At 37.8% G+C, this 15,737-nt stretch overlaps 1 protein-coding gene across 2 annotated transcripts in view; it reads left to right on the top strand.

Moving 5' to 3' along the window:
* Positions 1-15,737, top strand: part of klu (zinc finger protein klumpfuss) — a 188,465-nt gene that overhangs the window by 147,054 nt on the left and 25,674 nt on the right. For both annotated transcript variants that reach the window (XM_085819368.1, XM_035363583.2), the window contains 3 exons: positions 3,850-3,974; positions 6,935-7,093; positions 13,674-15,499. In XM_085819368.1, coding sequence (XP_085675494.1) covers positions 3,850-3,974; positions 6,935-7,093; positions 13,674-15,479 — 2,090 coding nt within the window. In that variant the 3' untranslated portion in view covers positions 15,480-15,499. The remainder of the gene's footprint in view (positions 1-3,849; positions 3,975-6,934; positions 7,094-13,673; positions 15,500-15,737) is intronic.

Raw genomic sequence — 15,737 nt, 5'->3', positions numbered from 1 at the left:
TATGTAAAGAAATTAAATAATGAAGAATCTGCATGAATGTGTGCATGTTTCTCACATTGTGGAAAGAACAACGGTACCTAGAGACATCAAATTTTGAATAACGTAGTCCTCCTCGAATATGAAAGCCGAAATTTAGAATTTGTTTTATTATCTTTTTCATATTTTGTAAAACTTTAACGAATTTTTGATTAAGATTCAACGATTTCAAAGCGAGCAATAGCAACACTGTACGGAAAAATAAAACCTTTTTATCTTCAGCGCGCGAGACTGTGTATCGAAAGTTCTAAGGATAGGCTCATTTCAAAATTATTTTGCTGTACTGCCTTTGAACTGAATTTTATGGTTTAAGTGCGGAGAATATGATATTAATTAAATAAAGGTAGCACACAAAGCGTTAAAAAAAATGCCCTTTTGTGCGTAATATAAAATCTGACAGCTCACAGCCCCCCGCGGAACGTCTGTGCTATCGGACAAAATAAAGGATTCTTTATTCCAAAAAGGGTTCAAAATGCATTTTTTCGCCCCCTTTCTAGATACATGAATAAGTATGTATAATACATAATTCAAAAACGACTAGCCATTGAAATTTTTTCTATGGGAGTGCTGTAGTCTTCTTACCATATAGATGTAATGACTGGCGGTTTTTTCCCGTTCCGATTAACAATTTTGCTCATTCTGCGCATAGAAAATTTCAATACTATGCATTTCGCAACCTTTTTGAATTATGGAATAGGAATATTTCTCTTCGGAAAGCCCAGAAACATATTCTTCGATCCGCAGATTGTTTACAAGCGACATTTTGAATAAGAATCAATTTAAAAGCAGCAGACGAATATCTTTTTAGTTCGAATAATATGCTGTATGCTGTTGTCAGAAATTTTTATTCAAAGCATTTTCATTTTAAAAATTTTTTATCGAAATCGTTCTGAAAATGCTTAATAAAATGTTCAGATGTAAATTATCAGAAATGTTGATTATTAGCTGGTTATTTGTCTGTTAAATAGCATTTTTCGCATTCGTCGCTGTTTTTTCCCGACATTCTTTGAATATTTTATTTAGCTTTTAAAAGAAAACGTCCATTTTCTTTACTTTTTATTTGTTCTAAAAGCTACCGTTATGACTCATTTTACCCAGTTCGCGTTTGTCTTCAATCTTGACTACAACTAGGTATCATGACCTTCAGACTTCAAACGGAAAATTAGAACATTGCAAGGGACAGCTGTGAAACACACTATAGAATATTTTGCGTAGACAGATCAATTTCATGACCTGCATAATAAAGTATCACTTCAAATGCTTCCAAATAAATCATAAACTTTGCGGTTCAGACGTGCAAAAACATCATAGAAATATAAGAGTAAAAAATTAACAAGAATACATAATTTTAAACCACGGGATTCTTGTTATTTAGCTTGCATAGTTTTAGGTTTAGTTCGTTAAAATGTTGTTGAAAGTAATAAAGTGGTACTGTAATGTAATAAATGACTGTAAAGAAGTTCTGCAGTAGTAAAAAGAAATGTCTTTTCTTCGTATCAGATATGATCGGAATTCATGGAATAAATCACAGCTTTAAAAGAAAGAATGTGAATGATTTACTTTCGTTATATTCAATTCAAATTTTGAATTTCTAGATAATATTTTGAGTTTTGGGTGTGCCCTCTTCATTTAAAGAGCGCAGTTTACTAAATGATTCTAGTGATGAATTTTAGTTCGGGTTCCACTGAAAAGTCTCTCAGCTGTTCGAGGGCAGAGAAGCAGATAAATGAATGTATGGCCTTAATAAAAGTGAAGCCACAGATCTTTGTATTGCTAGCTGAACATGGAACTAAGGTTGTATGTCCAAGGAAACGCAGTTATTTATTTTCATTCTCAAGTTTGGCCAGCAATTAAGATGATTATGGGTTTTCTGAATTTTTCAGTTACACTTCCTAAGCTTCAACGAAAATTCCGCAAAAAATGTGCATTAAAAAAAAAAAAATCTGTTCCCCCACCCCTTCTTTAGCTTCCTTCTAAGAAGTGAAGAAAATATTATAATTGCAAAAAATTTCGGGTTTCAAGTTCAACGGAAATATCCTTTTGACAGTTCCCAAATTTATTTTGACTATTTATTTGCATGATGTCTGTACGTACGGACAGAATAAACGACTCTTTACTCCAAAAATGGGTTATAAAATAGCCTTTTTTGGCTATTATAAACATTGACCTCTACTAAAGCCAGAAGCGGTGGGCATTTTATTATGGAAGAACCTAACTGGCAGACCACCGTTACCTCTTATGAAGGGACAGACGATTTACATCTATGCCTTCTCCGAACCCGGGCTTTTCGATACGGCAGTTAGAGTCACTAACCCTTTTACCGTCTGGCCAGCAATGGCGATCATTTAACAGTTCTAGCACTGATTAAGATATCGCAATTCTTATAATTATTATTTGCCATTGAATATTGTTGAACAAATAACTATTTGAACATGCAAATAAAAGTATTGTTACGAAATGTCCAGGCGCGGTAAGATAGCTTCCCCGTAAAGCAGTTTTAGGGTTGTCATAAAATAGAAAAGAAGGCGGGGTTGGTGAACATTTGGTGAGAAATCGCTCATTTGGCGACTAAATTGGCGATATGCCATGGACGGGTGGAGAACCTTCTGGAACGAATTCTTACCAGTTTAGCCCAGAATGTTCTCGAACACAAACCGAAAACTATGTAAACCCTGCTGGTCCGCAGTCAGTTAGTGTGTGTACCTCGCATAAAGTGCGAGATAGTTAGTCTCGAGTTAGTCGGTGGCAGTGAGTGCCGAGTGGGTCGTCGAGTGCATCGAAGAGTCTCTTAGTGTATCGCGGGTAGTGCATCATCAAGAGAGTGTGTTAAGTTCCGGGAACGACTGAACCGAAGAGTCGGGAGCTATGCTCTGTGTGTCGTCGAGTGCATTGCGAGTTGTAGCGTGGAGAGTCTCGAGAGTACGTGGAGTTCCAAGAGCGACCAAGAAGAGTCGGAGCTGAAGAGTTGGGTGCTTTGCAGGAAGCTGTCTCCACCGTTATAGCCTGATAACCTGAAGGCGTGTCGCTGATTGTTTCAGCGAGTGTATAGTAGATCTTCGACTACTGTAAAACGTAACTTTGGAGCTGTCCTGATTAATAATGGCTAAATAAAGTGTGTTTCGATATTCCATCAAGTTCTGTTCTCGTTATTCATTCCAAATCCTCACGAACCCCGTACAAACGGCAAGGAAGTAAATAATGTAACAACTGGTGTCAGAAAAAAAAAAAAGCAACAGTATGGTTTGACTTTATTAAACATGCTAATAGGCATACCTTATACAGTCTTTACACCATCAATGAAATGGTCTGGTTCTAATATATCTAGATCTTGTAGATTATTTGTGATATCTGATATCTTTTTGGAATAGAACAACAACAAAGAACACGTAATATGGATGCTGCTGGAAACTTCGTTTATTCATGTTATGTTGTCCTTTATGTTTTCCCTTCATGGCCGGTCTAGAAAAGCCATAAGGGGAGCTTGGGCTTGCCAGGAGGGTGGACCGCGCCATACCTACCTACTACCTACCTTTTTGCTTTACCTTTTGCTTTTTGCTACCTACCTTTTAACTTCTCATTTCGAAGTTTCATTGCATTCGGAAAATCAGGGATGATATAAGAAATAATACTGGCCAAACTTGACCTAAGGGCCAAACACCTTTGAGGTTGGTTAATACTGAAAAATATAAGGTCTCTGCGATGAATTCAGACGATCGATTTCACCTGTTAAAAATGTAGTTGGCTGTCTTAGGAAGTTTTATTACATAGTATTTATTCTTTGTTCAGTCTCTAATTTTGTTCTTCTTTCTGCAGGTAGCAAATCAGCACCGTCTCCAGCAATTGCAAGCCCCAATCAGGTGCCATCGACGGAATCGTCTAATGAGAATAGTCGGAAACGCAAACGTCTTAGTGCCGTTTTGGACAAACTCACCACACAAGTAAGTCCTCTTGACCGTATGAATTAATTATATTGTTCCCACTTTGGATCGAATCATCTGACTACACCCTGGGTATCACAAACTTCAAGAACAAATACAAGCTGTCAGTCAAAATTGTCAGCCCAAACAAATAAATATAACGATATTATAATGAACATAGAACTGACATCGTATTTATGGATTTTATACATGAATATTTTTGCATCGATTCTTTACTTAGTGTGACCATCAGAACGGAATTTTCAAGGTCATAAAACAAAAACGAGAAAATAAATTTGTTGTAATCTGGTGACCAGAAATTCATCTGAGACTAAAATTAGAAGAGACGTACTAAAAAAATATAGTAATAATGTGAATTACTTTTGCAACAGCTTTGTAAGATTTTATAATTTTGCCCACATATTCATTTCGCCCACGTAGTCCTACAAATGAGTCATAAATAAAATGCTTAGAAGAAGATTAGGTAATTTGGTAAGCTTTAACTGGGACTTTAGTTACCAGTTTTCAATTAATCTAATGAGCTGGGAAAATTTAGAACGATTAATGCTGTAAAACTGACATGAACACTACAAATTACAGCTTCCACGAAATTTGGCCACTCTTGGTCTAAAAGATAGTTCTATGTATTTGACGAATTTGTGATTTTACCCTAAGTAATGCGATTAAGGTTCCGAAATTCAAGGGAAGTAGAGCATCATTAGATAACTGCTAGAGGTATTAATGTTCTTTTCTTGCCTTATCTTTTAACAACTGGATTTCAACTGCTTTTTCTACTTCACTACGCAATTTACAGTCCTTCACAGTTTCTTGTATACGCTTATGTAATAATTAGTTCAAATGATCTTTGCAGCTTTGTATTAGATTCATAAAAAGACAGAAAGCTTTCAAATTAATAGCTATCGATGTTATTTTGTAATGTTAGCAAAAGATTCTAGAATAAGGATGGCAAACCTATGGCACGCGACAGGTATTTAGGTGGCATGCCCCAGGTACATATAGAATTAACAGAATTTCAAGAAAATTTTACGTGGATGAATAAATTTGTCAAACTTGGTGAAGCATTAGAAGAGTAGTGTGCGGATTCCAAATATTCCATCCAAAAGTCGGAAAACTTAATCCTTGAGCAAAGGAATGATCTCCCACAAAAATTTTCGGCCATGAGAAATTTGCAGTAACACTGCTTATAATGTTTGGATCCTCATGCGCATGCGCTTGTGAGCAGATGCTTTCACCAATGGACTCTATAAAATCAGCTGTAAGAAATCGCCTTGGTTCCGATGTAAGTGAAGCTTGCGTGTTACTAAAGATAAAAAGTTATGACCCAAATGTAAATGACATGGCTAATAAGGTTATAAAGTCTAGGTTTCTTAGGAAGCATACACTATAGATTTTAAAAGACTATTAAAGAATTATCTTTTAGCTTTCTGCGGCAAAACAAAAGTCAGAAGAAAGGTGTATAAGACCCTTTTATATGAACAAAAAAATTAACAAAGACCCAACTTGGGGTTACACTAGCCAAGCACTTATGACTTAACAGAAATACGTAAAGTTGAACAAATTCAAATGTGGTACATTAGCCTAATGGCTCACAGAATAATTTAACGAGCAGGAAAGGTTCTGGTTTGCAGAAAACAGGCTAGACTAGCCGCATGACTAGGAGCACTCAACGCCACAGAATCAAATCGCTAATAATAATGGCAGAACGTGACCTGCAATAGGCAGACACGCTCTAACACTAACTTCCGAAACATTTGCTTAAAATAGCACTTCTTTCTACCTTAATCTGAAAAAACGCTAGCTATCTAATTTACATTCTGGCATGAAAAGGGTGGGTGAAAAGAGAATGGCAGAAAAGTGCTAAAAATTAACCGTTAGTTAAAAGTAAATAGATACACCTCACAAGGTTCAGCAATAGGTGTCGAACTAAATGGGATTAAATGCGCATAGTTTTGGAATTCTTTCGAATGTATTAGTGTCGTATTTGTTTATAATGTTAAATGAATGTATTTTGAAAAGTAAATAGTATATATTAAGTGAAGCGTCTTAAAGAAGACATTATTTTTGAATTGTACTGACACATCTAATTTTTCATATTAATAAAGAATTAATAACATTTAACATTGATTACCTTTATTTTTATTTTTCACTTACAATAAAGGGTGTCAGCTTAAAGACACTTTACATTATCTTTAATGTTAAACTGAACTATTTTTAATATACTGTTTATTCCGCTCACAACTGCTACAAATTAATAACTATACAGCAGATATAGTTGTCACAAACTATAATTCGATAGTTGAAATTAAATCAGGGGCTTAAAGAAGATTTTTAAAAAGAAATATAACAAGTGGCACTTAAAACACCTGATTTTTTTTTTTTTTTCCCAATGGCGAACTCTAGCCGTTTATAGGCTTTGGCCACTCTTAAGGTCGGAACCGTTGATCACTATATTGTGGCACCTAATAATAATGGACCGTAGGTGCCTTCTATGGCAGAAGGCAAATTATATCCACAAATTACGTCCATCCCTTTTCTGAGATTCTGGACCCTTCGGTACGGCATGGAGAGTCACTAACCAGTTTCGGTTTGGGCGGCAGACATCTGAAAATAAATAAGCCTAGTTTAATTCTCACACAAATCGAAAAAAAGGTTCGCATTCCCTGTTCTAGAATTAAGATACAATAACAATACATAACATCATCCTCAGCTGCCACTTGCAACTTGAGGATGATGGTTCGGTAAAACCATCGAAACTAGTCCTGTGAAAATTTGAAAATATAACGCTGCTTTTTGTTGTTTGACTTCTGAATTACCTGTCCTAGAAGTTAATTCTAAAACAAAGCTATTTTTGAAGTTTCTTAGTTATATCCACCCAGCCTTCCAAATTTCGAAAGAGCTTCATTAGCGACAAGTTAATTTGCTCAGTTGGTTTTCCTGATCAATCAATTTTATGCATTCAGGTAGAAAGAAGAAGCGTTGACTCGACGTCCTCTGAAGAAGGTGGCCATACCAGCAGCAGTCCCAGTGAGGGCAGCGTCTTCTTGCCCAATCAGGAACGAATCTTTGCATCGCAGGAATCTGTAGCGCCTCGACCCAAGATGAGAGCTCCTCCACAGAAGGTGAGCTGCAACCTTCAATGAACTAAAACACTCTCTTTAAATACCGTATGTAATCAAACCCCGCTATAACGGCCAGGTTCATAACGAATTCCAGATTATAATGAAAGAACCGAATGTCATTTTATACAGCTGTAGTGAACTTCCAAAACCATGAAAATCGGATATAATGAAATCTTTTGAATTTTTCATAATTTTTTCCCTAGAATTTCTGCAAATAAACAGTTCCTTAAAATTATCCGTATTCGATTTATCAGAACTGCAAAAAACATCTTTACGTTATTGTTCTTTTATCTTCCCCACATTTTTCTGACTTCTAAATAAAGGCTATTTGAGGCAGGAGTGACGTCTACTTCTTGGAAAACGCAGAGAATGTACCAAACCCTGGGACGAAAGATACATAGAGAACATACATGACGCACAGATCATAAAACTCTGTCACGAAAATGGTTATTCATAATTATAAACATGCTCTTTTTTACAGGAAGTCATACTTCTGGATTTTAAGGAAAAAATCTGAAACTTGACTTTTATGCTAAGTAATTTATCATGTAAAAATGTTAGTGTACATGGTAAAACTTAAAAAAAAATAATAATAATAACAATAATGATAATAGCGTTTTTTTTTTTTTTTTTTGATAACTTATTTTTTTTTATGGGATCGGATACAGTGAACTAAATTTTTGGTCTATTGAAATTACTTTATACCGGGGTTTGACTGCATTAAAGTTAAAAACAATATTTATTTTAAACTAATAATTGCTATTTTTACTTTTATGTTATAATGTCATAATTGTTAGAAACTAAGTCCTTCTGACTCTATTGGTCTGACAAGTGAAATATCGCACTACGGGAATGAGAAGTTACATTAAAGTGATAATAATTAATTAATTAACACAAAATACAATGTATTGATCAAAAGTTTCGATCAGAATTCAAAAATCTTCATTTGTCTAATTATCGCAACGCATATCGGTATATATACTGTATTACTTTGAAATGATAAATCTACCACTTTAATCATACTCATCCATCATTCTCATAACATACATCGAGAAGGACATTTATATTTCAGTTACTCATTGTTAGTTAATTCACCTTCCGGTGGACTATCTAACAACCTTCGCATAGTCTGCATAATATGAGAGTATTCAGTCAGAAAAGAATATAAGAATATAGGCGAATGATCTGTTTACAGCCAAATTACTTTCTTTTGATTCTATCAACTGTAATTTCAAATATCTCTCACCAATTTTTTCACAATATTGCATACGTTTGTTGTGGGCTGCGCAAGTTAAAAATACAATCCGAAAATCCACTCATTTTCTGCTATTAAACTGCACTCCTGCTGAAAAAATAAGCAACAAGGACAAAACATGGAATAAAACAAAAACTATTAAGTAGATATGTGTGAAATTGATACAACAGATTCATGTAGCATTCCTATACCCCATAGCAAACAATAAAGCAAAGACATATCAAAACACATGTATTGCGACCATCACATCTCAGAAGACCAAATGAGTCGGAACAATGTTCAATGAATGAAAACATCACGCTGCTGAAATGAATGCTTGACAACGGCGAAGCAAGCTGGCAATAGTATCAATGATCGCATGTTGTGACAGTAGCACCCATTACTGTAGTAACGCATGTCGAAGCTCGTGAAGAGTGCCTGGCGGCGCACTGCGACCTGTTCTCCGTCATCCCAACATGTTCCACACATGTTGTAAAGGATTCAGGTCCGGTGATCTAACAGCCCACGGCAGATGTGGAATGGTTTCACTCTTCAGATAACTCCGCACCACTCTGTGGGTGGACGTTATCGTCCATAAATATTGCTTCGGTGCCCATTGCAGCCATAAAAGAACGAAAAAGACGAGGGTAGAACTTCGTCGCGATATCGAACGGCTGTAACGGAACCACCAGGAATGAGGTAGAGGCCGGTGCGACTGTTCTTTGTTATCCCGGAGCATACAAGTAAGCCTCCTACTCAGTAATGGTCTTTTACGACGCTCTTTGGCGCCCGATAGCGTGTTTCTGGCTCTCACCATATCATTGTCCTTCGAGGATCATTCTGGATGTTCAATCGAGACTCATCCGTAAAGAGTACGTGGCCTCATTGCTCTGATTCCAACTGCGATGTTCACAGGCCCAATTCAACCGCACTCTGACACGCGATGAGGACAAAAGAGCACAAACCACAGGTCGTTGGGCGTATAGTCCACCTTCATGGAGTCGACGTGACACATTTTGGCTGGATATAAGCCGTCCCGCAGCAGCAGAGAGATGCGACTTCAGCTGCTGTGCTATTAATGATCTACGGCATCTTGCATATAGCAACAGGAAGCGATCGTCTTGGTTGCTGTAGTACCTCCGGCGTCCAGACCTGCGTCTTCTACAGGAATTTTGATCGCTTTGGTAACGATCCTACAGCCTGTTGATGATACTACGAAGCACATTCAATTCTGTCGCTACAGCGGATTGTCTTGCACCAGCAGTATAACCACAGCCCTCTAGCGCATTTCATCGTGCAAATAGTGTCTTCGGCTAATTCTCTTCGCTTTTGCTATCTTGGATTAAAAGGAACTGTTGCTGTTTGCGAACTGCTACATAGGTTCGTCATGCCCCGTTTTAAGGCGGTATGGTGTGACGGCGGAATTCCCTTTTATGCTAATTTTGGTTGCCAATTTGTATTCGGCGTTGTTACCTCATATGTAAATGGTATGTTTTAATTCCCTTCTTACATTTGTACTTTTTCGTTTAGCGTTTGTTGCTTATTTTTGGAACACGAGTGTATTTACGTTGAGTCTCAGGCTCTACATAGGCTTTAATAAAGAAACATTACACATCAAATGTTTGTAATAGAGGCACTTTTATTTGCGACATATAATTATCAAGTCGAAGGAATCGTGGATTCTAACACATAACGTTTTTAAAGAATACACTTTTTAGAATAACAATAAACTAAAATTAATTATTTTTGCCATTCACAAGTTGTATTAATAACATATCGTTTGCATTTATGTACTTAAAACACAGACGACAAGAGGACTTATTTATTGATATGTCTGGCTGCTGGGTGAACTCTTTATATTTTTGCTTTTACTTCGCCAATTTTACTTAACTTAAATCTGCTTGTGTTCCATGCGCAGTTATGTTCAGCAACTGTCTGTAACATTTGAATGGGTTCCGTAGTGTATATACACAGAAAATTGTGTTTTACTATACTTGATGCATACTGCGAGCAGCATGCATTAAGTATCCTGCAGCAGCATGCTTTTTGAAAATAGTAGTCTTGTGCATTCGAAGTGAAAACGATCGTAAATGCTTGATTTAACATTAAAACTAGTTCTATAGTGAACGTACTGAGAAAACTGTGTTTCATTCTGTTGCATGTTAATGAGTCCGATACTTCTGTAGTTACGTGTTTTATAAAAATATCATAAGGTATTTCTCCCACTTTCCTAGCGTGCCTTCGTGGTGTAGTGGTTCTGCACGCTGGGCCGGTATTCCAGAGGTCCGTGGTTCGATTTCCGGCGAAGGCGGTTGCTAATTTTTCATCATGCCTGCTTCCAAAAAATACCTAATGTCTCTACAATATTACATGTAAATACTTGAAATTTTGCACTTTTGAGGCGAAAATGACTGTAGATGTTTAACTCTTCGACAGATTCCATACTTAGTAAATTGTGTTTAACATTTTACTGTATACTTTACAATAGTGTATTTTACGAAAATATTGCACGTGAGTATGAATTTTTGTACATTTAACGGGGAAATGATTGCATAAGCTTTAATTTGACAGAACTCAATTTTGAAATGCAGCAAGTTACAACTGCAAATTTTCTACTTTATATATTTTTTATGTTTTACTGTGTTCTATATTTTGTATTCATCATAATCTGGGAACATTTCGTGAATGGTGGTCTGTGTTTTTTGCAGTTTATATTGCTAACCGTCCACATGGGCCATTATAATAAAGTATTATAATTATAATTGTGTGCCACTTCATCTTCCTGAACTTAAGAAACTTTGCAAGTGCACATCAGTTGGCGTCGCATGTCCCATAGACCAATTCGGAAGCTTTGGCTATTCGCTACAATGGCGAAACTTTTGCGTGATTTCTGTCATAAACGCCAACGCCTTAGAGTAAGATTTTCAAAAGCGTTGGTAAATACTATTTCTGTAACAAGCCCACTATACCGTGCGTTCAAAGTTCATAAGCTTTATTTAACATCTGAACAAGCTTCGCGTTGCATGTGTTTAGAAAACTGCGCTTTATTATTCACTGCACGTTAATGAGCTTGACGCTTTGCGATTGCGTAATATATGATATCTTGCATGTAAATGGTAGAAATCTTGTTCATTCGACGTGAAAACGATTGTATGTGTTTAAGTTAACGTTTATTTGAAGTTTATGAACCTGTTTTTTTAATGCTAAAGATCTGTTTTACATACTTATACTTCTAAGCCTAACGCGGAGAATTGTGCAGTGGTTCCTTCCGTCTTTTTGCCTAAAAGTCGCGTTAGTGAAAGATATAAGGTCCTTTTTACTCGCCGGACATAGGGTAACACCCACTTTTGTGCGCATCGACTAATTTTATGTTCTCATCCATTTTCGGATTTATATATTTTTAGCGCAATGCTAATTTTTGGATTTGCATTTGCATTTTTATGTGTTTTTACGAGATTTTACTGTTTCAACTTATATATATATATATGGATTTTAACATAACAGGATGTTTTAAGCTGATTAATTTTGCTTAATATCTTTTACTGGACTGCTAAAAGTAGCTTAATATCTTCGCTCTCAACGTCGAGCGAACCAAAATCGTCCGTGTGCTCACGACTTCATTCATCGCAACAATGCTAAGATTCTGGAGATTCTATTCCGTAAGCTTTCGCAGCAATTCGCCATAATTTATCCACTTTTAAAATTTAAAATGAAATATTCTGTTTCAGCATATCAAATATAATATGCTGGGCCAGTCAGTGACACTTCACTTTAAATCACGGTATCACAGTGATACCGTGAGCCCACGAAGGAAAACTGAGTGGTATCATATATGATAAGCTGGGAGCGAAGAGGTTGAAGTTTGACGAATTCCAAATGATGGAGGAAAAGGAAGAGTTATGTAAGAATCTGATCGAGGATGTTAGTGAAATAAAGAATTTAGTTGGTGGCCAAATTTGAATTAAAGAAAGACATCATGATAAAAATTTGGATCATGAGGAGGAAGAAAAAAGTTAAATTTTGAAAAACCAATAAATTGATTGCAAATCCTCTGAATAATGAAGTTATGTTTACAATAAGATTAAAAGTTATTTAAATCATAATGATTTAGAGTTAAATACTCAGAACTCATATGATCAAAAGAGACGGAGATTTGGTTGCACGGTTGAGAGATAAATATGAAGGGAAGATTTTGCAGAAAACTATTGTTGAAAAGTAAGACGTGAATAAATTAGTTGTTGCTAGAAAGCGGAGATTCATTTATATAACATTAGTAATACTCTTGGAGATGAGGAGTTTATAAAAAAGTTGAAAATTTATTGTAAATGTAAAGAAGAATGCGCTGAATCTCTGTTGAAAATTTGAGTCACTGAAAGAGAAATCTCTCATCGGGTTTCCCAGACCTCTGCTGAATGTCAAAGAGGAATATTGAATACTAATCTGATAACCATGGATTGGAAATTCTACTCGGCACGATTATACGCGAATCCCAAAAGATGTATAAGATGTCTTAATTATAATCTCATGCGAAAGCAATATAATAGCGAATTGTGTGCGGCAGACGCTCTGAAAATCCTGAAAAAAAAAAAAAAAGAAAAGAAAAAAAAAAAAAAAAAATGTCTGACACGCCACATTAGATGTGTTAGTTGCAGAGATGTTAAGAGTAAAGTTTAAAAAGCTATGAAAACCATAATGCATTTTCATACAAATGCTTGGAGTATCGCGATGAAATCGACTTTATTAAAGAATGCTTAGAATATCACAATGAAAAATGCTTTGAGTATCTGTCTAAGTGTATATGTGTACTATATTACGAATGTGTTTATGTAATTTTGTTTCTTCCACCCCCTTATTTTTAAGAGCCACTTCGATGTAGATCGGCTCGCTACTTCCTTCACTTTACCATTATTTGCACATAATGTGCATTTACAATCTGAAAGTTTTTAAACCCCATACGGAAAATACAGTTAATTTTTGGTACACTTTCATTCAGTTGTAATTACTAAAATGAGGTGTTTAAAATTGTAGTTATTATATTGCTATAAACAATATTACGTATTTTATTCTAAAGCTGCTTTTTTATTTAGTCCATATATTCGAAAAATATTTATATCTTATCAAAGACATAATAAATCTAATTTATTTCCTTAAGGAGAATCATCAGGTGTTTTCCTGACAATCCCCCGCTTCTTGTATACCACTCTCTACTAGTTAATTGCTGTTATGAAAGTTTCTCCTCCTTTTTCATATGAACACTATATTAGTATTTTCACAGTTTTATACGAATTTGTGAATACCTTTAATTAATTAAGGTTCTCTTTTTTTTTTTTTTTTTTTCAATTGCAGCAATTGTCCATTGATTCGGAGATGAGCCATTGTGTACAGGTGAAGCTAGATTTACTAGACGCGGCGGAGGATAGAAGGGGAGTTTCGAATCGACCCCCACCCCAGCCGGAGCCCTCCCCTTTGCTCTCACCCCCGGAGGAAGGTGGGGGAACAACGACCTTCGGGGATTGTTCTCCTATGAAGAAAGTTCCGTTCCGGGCGCACACAAAGCGAGACAGCGGCAGGTCTCCCACAGGTATCTTTGCCCCTTCGGTAGGGGGGCCGGGTGCTGAGACGCCCCCCAAGGAGGAGGACGTAGATGAAGAAGACGACGCCTTCAGTTCGCCTCCAGGCAACAGGCTGTCAGGACGTCCCGCACCTCTGCAGATCTTGCCGTACCCCGAAGGACTGTACCGTACGCCGCAGCAGCATCCTTTCCTGCTCCAGCATCAGCCTGTTGAGACCCCCGTTGTCATGGGCAACGGGGCTTCTGCGGGAAACACCGCTCTCTCTCAATTGAGCACAGCTTTTCCTAGTTTTCCTATTTGCGACTGCCATCACTGCCGGACATTAGCTGGGCGAGCACCATCGTTCGGCTGGGAAGATATTGCCGCTCACCACCATCGGGCGCTTCTTCAGAAAGTAATGTCCTCCGGTGGACCTTTAACTCCCGTGTCGCCAGTCACTCCAACTTTCGACGCCTTCTTGCAGACCAAGTTTTTACCAGAATTTTTCTACCGAAGAAGGAGTCACTCAGATTCGGATTTACAACAATGGTTAGCGGAATCTGGCGTCACTGGTGGCGATGTGTCCAATCATCCGCATCAGGGCTTGCATCCCGCGATGCCTCCTCCACCGCCTAGAGATTCTCCAACAGAGAGTTATAGTCTCACTGCCCGCCACAGCAAACCTAAGCCTCTTCACATACCGCAAAAAGGTGGTAGCTTGGAATCTGACCAAGGTTCTACTACTCCTCAAGATTCGCCCTTGGACCTTTCTGTGAAATCAAACACTCCAGCCAGCTCAGATTCTACTTCGTCAAACACCTGTTTCCCTCTCTCGCCTCTAACTCGTGACTGTTCTCTCGAGTCTCAAGGCAGTCCGAGGGGATCATCTGGTGGCAGTCCCTTTGATATACGAGCGGCATCCACCATGTTACCCCCAACGAAAGTGGAACAAAGTGCCCCTGCTCCACGAAATGTGAGTCCTGTAGTTGAAGTTGTGGCACCAGGATCTGATGTGGCTTACGTCTGTCCTATCTGTGGCCAGATGTTCTCCTTGCACGATAGACTCGCCAAACATATGGCAAGTCGCCACCGCAGCCGCCAGCAAGCGGATACAACTACATCGGCTTCTTCTAAGAGTTATATGTGTGATGTGTGCAAACGGTCTTTTGCGCGTTCGGACATGCTCACGCGCCATATGCGACTTCATACGGGCATTAAGCCTTACACGTGTCGCGTCTGTGGACAAGTGTTTAGTCGCTCAGATCATCTGAGCACGCACCAGCGGACACACACCGGCGAGAAGCCGTACAAGTGCCCTCAATGTCCGTACGCGGCATGTCGCAGGGACATGATCACGCGACACATGCGGACACATGCGCGCTATGAGCTGCCGGACAGCAGTTGTTCGGGATTCGAAGAGGGGATAGGGACGACATCTTCGTCGTCTTCGCCCCCACACTTCAAAAACAGTCCTCCACCCCTTCTCCCTGTGGACGAGGCGGGGGTGGCGCCGTCGGCATCGCCAGTTCACAAACTGAGTGCCTTGCGCGTGCGCAGTCCGGCTGGAGCCAGCTTAGGACAGATGTCCGGCAAAGACTGAGGAGATGGATCCGCTTATTGGTAAGTCTACATTTATTTTTTTAAACTTCTCTAAATTTCAGTTTCAGGGAGATCATATGTTTAGCGCAGTACTATTATTCAGCAAGTTACCTTTATACCTATTAAAAAAAATCTAGTATCTGTTATTGCGAAATACTGTTTATTATTTTATATAATATCTGAGATTTGAATATGGGAGAATTAATGCATACAAACCGCTTGACATTTCGTACGAAATGTTCATATATTTTGATAAAGA

The sequence above is a fragment of the Stegodyphus dumicola genome, chromosome 6 (genome assembly GCF_044657685.1).
Source record: "Stegodyphus dumicola isolate Sdum_Otavi_A_Nest chromosome 6, ASM4465768v1".
Taxonomy (NCBI): Eukaryota; Metazoa; Arthropoda; class Arachnida; order Araneae; family Eresidae; genus Stegodyphus; species Stegodyphus dumicola.
The sequence above is the reverse complement of the archived record's forward strand: the minus strand, read 5'-3'. Positions and strand labels throughout refer to the sequence as shown.